Genomic DNA, 2,500 nt, shown 5'->3' with positions numbered 1-2,500 from the left:
CTCACCCACAGCTCTCTTTCTCATCTCTCCTTTCACCTCTGCCTTCTCTTACACTTCAAAATAACGTCTTTTTTTTCTCAATTCGTTTGTAAATTTTTGCGAGATTTTTTTTCCTGTAAAGCACACGTGCCTGTATGGTGTTTGTGAAACTTGTCTGTTGATTGGTATGTCTGCTAGAGTGTGTGTGTGTGTGTGTGTGTGTGTGTGTGTGTTTGTGTGTGTGTGTGTGAAGCTGGGCTTGGTCAGGAGTGTTTACTTGTGGATAATGTGTTTGTGAGTCTGTATTATGTTGGCTTGTAAAGTGTTTGAAGTTTTTTTCTGTGGTCTAAACATATCTGCTTAATGTATGTGTGGGACCAGTGTATGAGCCTTGTTACATTTGGTTTGAAGGTTTAAATGTACATAAATATGTGTGTGTGTGTTTGTGTGTGTACATAGCTTGAGTTTGGTCCATAGAGTGTGCATATATTTATACTGTGTTTATAATGTGTGTATATGTATACATAGCTTGACTTTGGTCCAAAGAGTATGCATTTGTTTATAGTGTGTTTATAATGTGTGTGTGTGTGTGTGTGTGTGTGTGTGTGTGTGTGTGTGTGTGTGTGTGTGTGTGTGTGAAGGTTGGGTTTGGTCTGGAGCATGTGTCTCGAGAGCAGATTCAGGAGGTGGAGGAAGACCTGGATGAGCTCTATGACAGTTTGGAGATGTACAACCCCAGTGACAGTGGACCAGAGATGGAGGAGACAGACAGTATCCTCAGTACTCCTAAACCCAAACTCAGGTATGTTACCCAACACACACACACACACACACACACAAATAGAGCATCCTCAGTACCCATAAATCCAAACTGAAGTACGTTACCCAACACATATATGCACACACAAAAATAGAGCATCCTCAGTACCCATAAATCCAAACTGAAGTATGTTACCCAACACAAACATGCACACGCACGCACACTAATGCAAACAGAAACACAGAAACATGTGAATAGGACATCCTTAGAATTCCCGGAAGAAACGGAGACAGAAATGGTATTTGTGTACGTGCGGCATGAGAGAGAGCGCGCGCGCGCGTGTGCGTGTGTGTGTGTGTGTGTGTGCGAGAGCAGCCCTGTGGAACATGTCGTTGTCCTGGTTCTTTTGATGGAGGGATAACACTGACAGATGAAAGAAAAGCAGCAGTATAGAGGGAGGAGGTGACGAAAGCAGATAAACGCTGAATGCCAAGAACAGAGCAGAGGTTGAGATGAAGGAGTGCAGAGACACAAAGGGAGAAAAAAAAGAGAGAGATTAAAAAATAGTGTGATGTGGTGAAAGACAGGAGAGAGGTGATGATCTGACGGAATACAGGCAGACAAAGGACAAAGGAAGAGACCAAGACGAGGAACGCTTGTCGCGACTAGAGTTTGGCTCCCCCCGGTGGCGAAGAAAAGTATTATGTCCTTGCCGCCGTCCCCCTCCGACATAGGTAGATTTCACAGACTGGATGCACATAGTGACATAGGTAATGATTTAAACTGTATACGCCAGCGCAGGTCTACATACATTAATCCGGCCTGGATTAGGATTAGAGAACCTCAGCCTTTGTGTAGGTACCTAATCCAGTGTGGGATGGATGCAACATTGCATATCATGAAATAACGTGCTACTATAGTCATACTACAACAGTTACGTAATTCTCTGTCTTTCGTGAGTTTGCTTGAGGGAAAAGGGCCAAAGCTGGCTGAATCAGCGAGTCTGACATTTCGAAATTTAGGACATATTATACATATGCTGAGGGATTTGTTAGAAAAGGCCAGAAAGTTAATTCCATTAATCTGCTTCTAGGAAGATCCGTGGAGCACTCCACAGATGGCATTTATGAAAATGTTTCACGGCATCTCAAAGCGAAAGCTCAGTCTGCGATTCCTTCGTTTCTGGATTTCCGTCTCTGTTCCTTCCTCATTGTCTCTCTCTCTCTCTCTCTCTCTCTCTCTGTGTGCGCGTCTGTGTTTGTGTGTGATTTAAGGCCGTTCTTCGAAGGAATGTCCCAGTCCAGCTCCCAGACGGAGATTGGCAGTCTCAACAGCAAGGGCAGCCTTCCCAGGGACCCCTTCAGCCCAGTGAGTCACACACACACAGAGAGAGAGAGAGAGAGAATTCTCATTCACACCCATTCTCTCAGTCCACACTCCACACAATACACCATACAACCTACAAAAGCAACAAGATACAATGTCCAGTCTAAAACACAACGTATAATAAAACATTTACCATTGACAACGTGTCGAACAACATATAGTAGCAGTTAGTGAATAGTAAGAGGCAGCAATAGCAGTTAGAATGCATAGTAAGAGATAGTAGCTGCAATATGATGCAGATTCATCAATACTCAGTTAGCGTTCGTGTTCAGTTAGGCTGTTTATAATGAACAGTGGGCCTTGGATGGGTGGGGGTGGGGGGGGGGGTTGTTGAGAACATTCTGGAAGCTTGTTTAGTGTATGCTGTGGTACTGC

At 44.0% G+C, this 2,500-nt stretch overlaps 1 protein-coding gene across 1 annotated transcript in view; it reads left to right on the top strand.

Moving 5' to 3' along the window:
- Window positions 1-2,500, top strand: part of pacs1 (phosphofurin acidic cluster sorting protein 1) — a 36,492-nt gene that overhangs the window by 26,121 nt on the left and 7,871 nt on the right. Inside the window, exons 9-10 of the mRNA XM_030780841.1 lie at window positions 621-781; window positions 2,014-2,107. Of these exons, the coding sequence (XP_030636701.1) occupies window positions 621-781; window positions 2,014-2,107 (255 nt within the window). The remainder of the gene's footprint in view (window positions 1-620; window positions 782-2,013; window positions 2,108-2,500) is intronic.

This window comes from Chanos chanos, chromosome 7, assembly GCF_902362185.1.
Source record: "Chanos chanos chromosome 7, fChaCha1.1, whole genome shotgun sequence".
NCBI lineage: Eukaryota > Metazoa > Chordata > Actinopteri > Gonorynchiformes > Chanidae > Chanos > Chanos chanos.
This window is presented reverse-complemented; position numbering and strand designations above follow the sequence as displayed.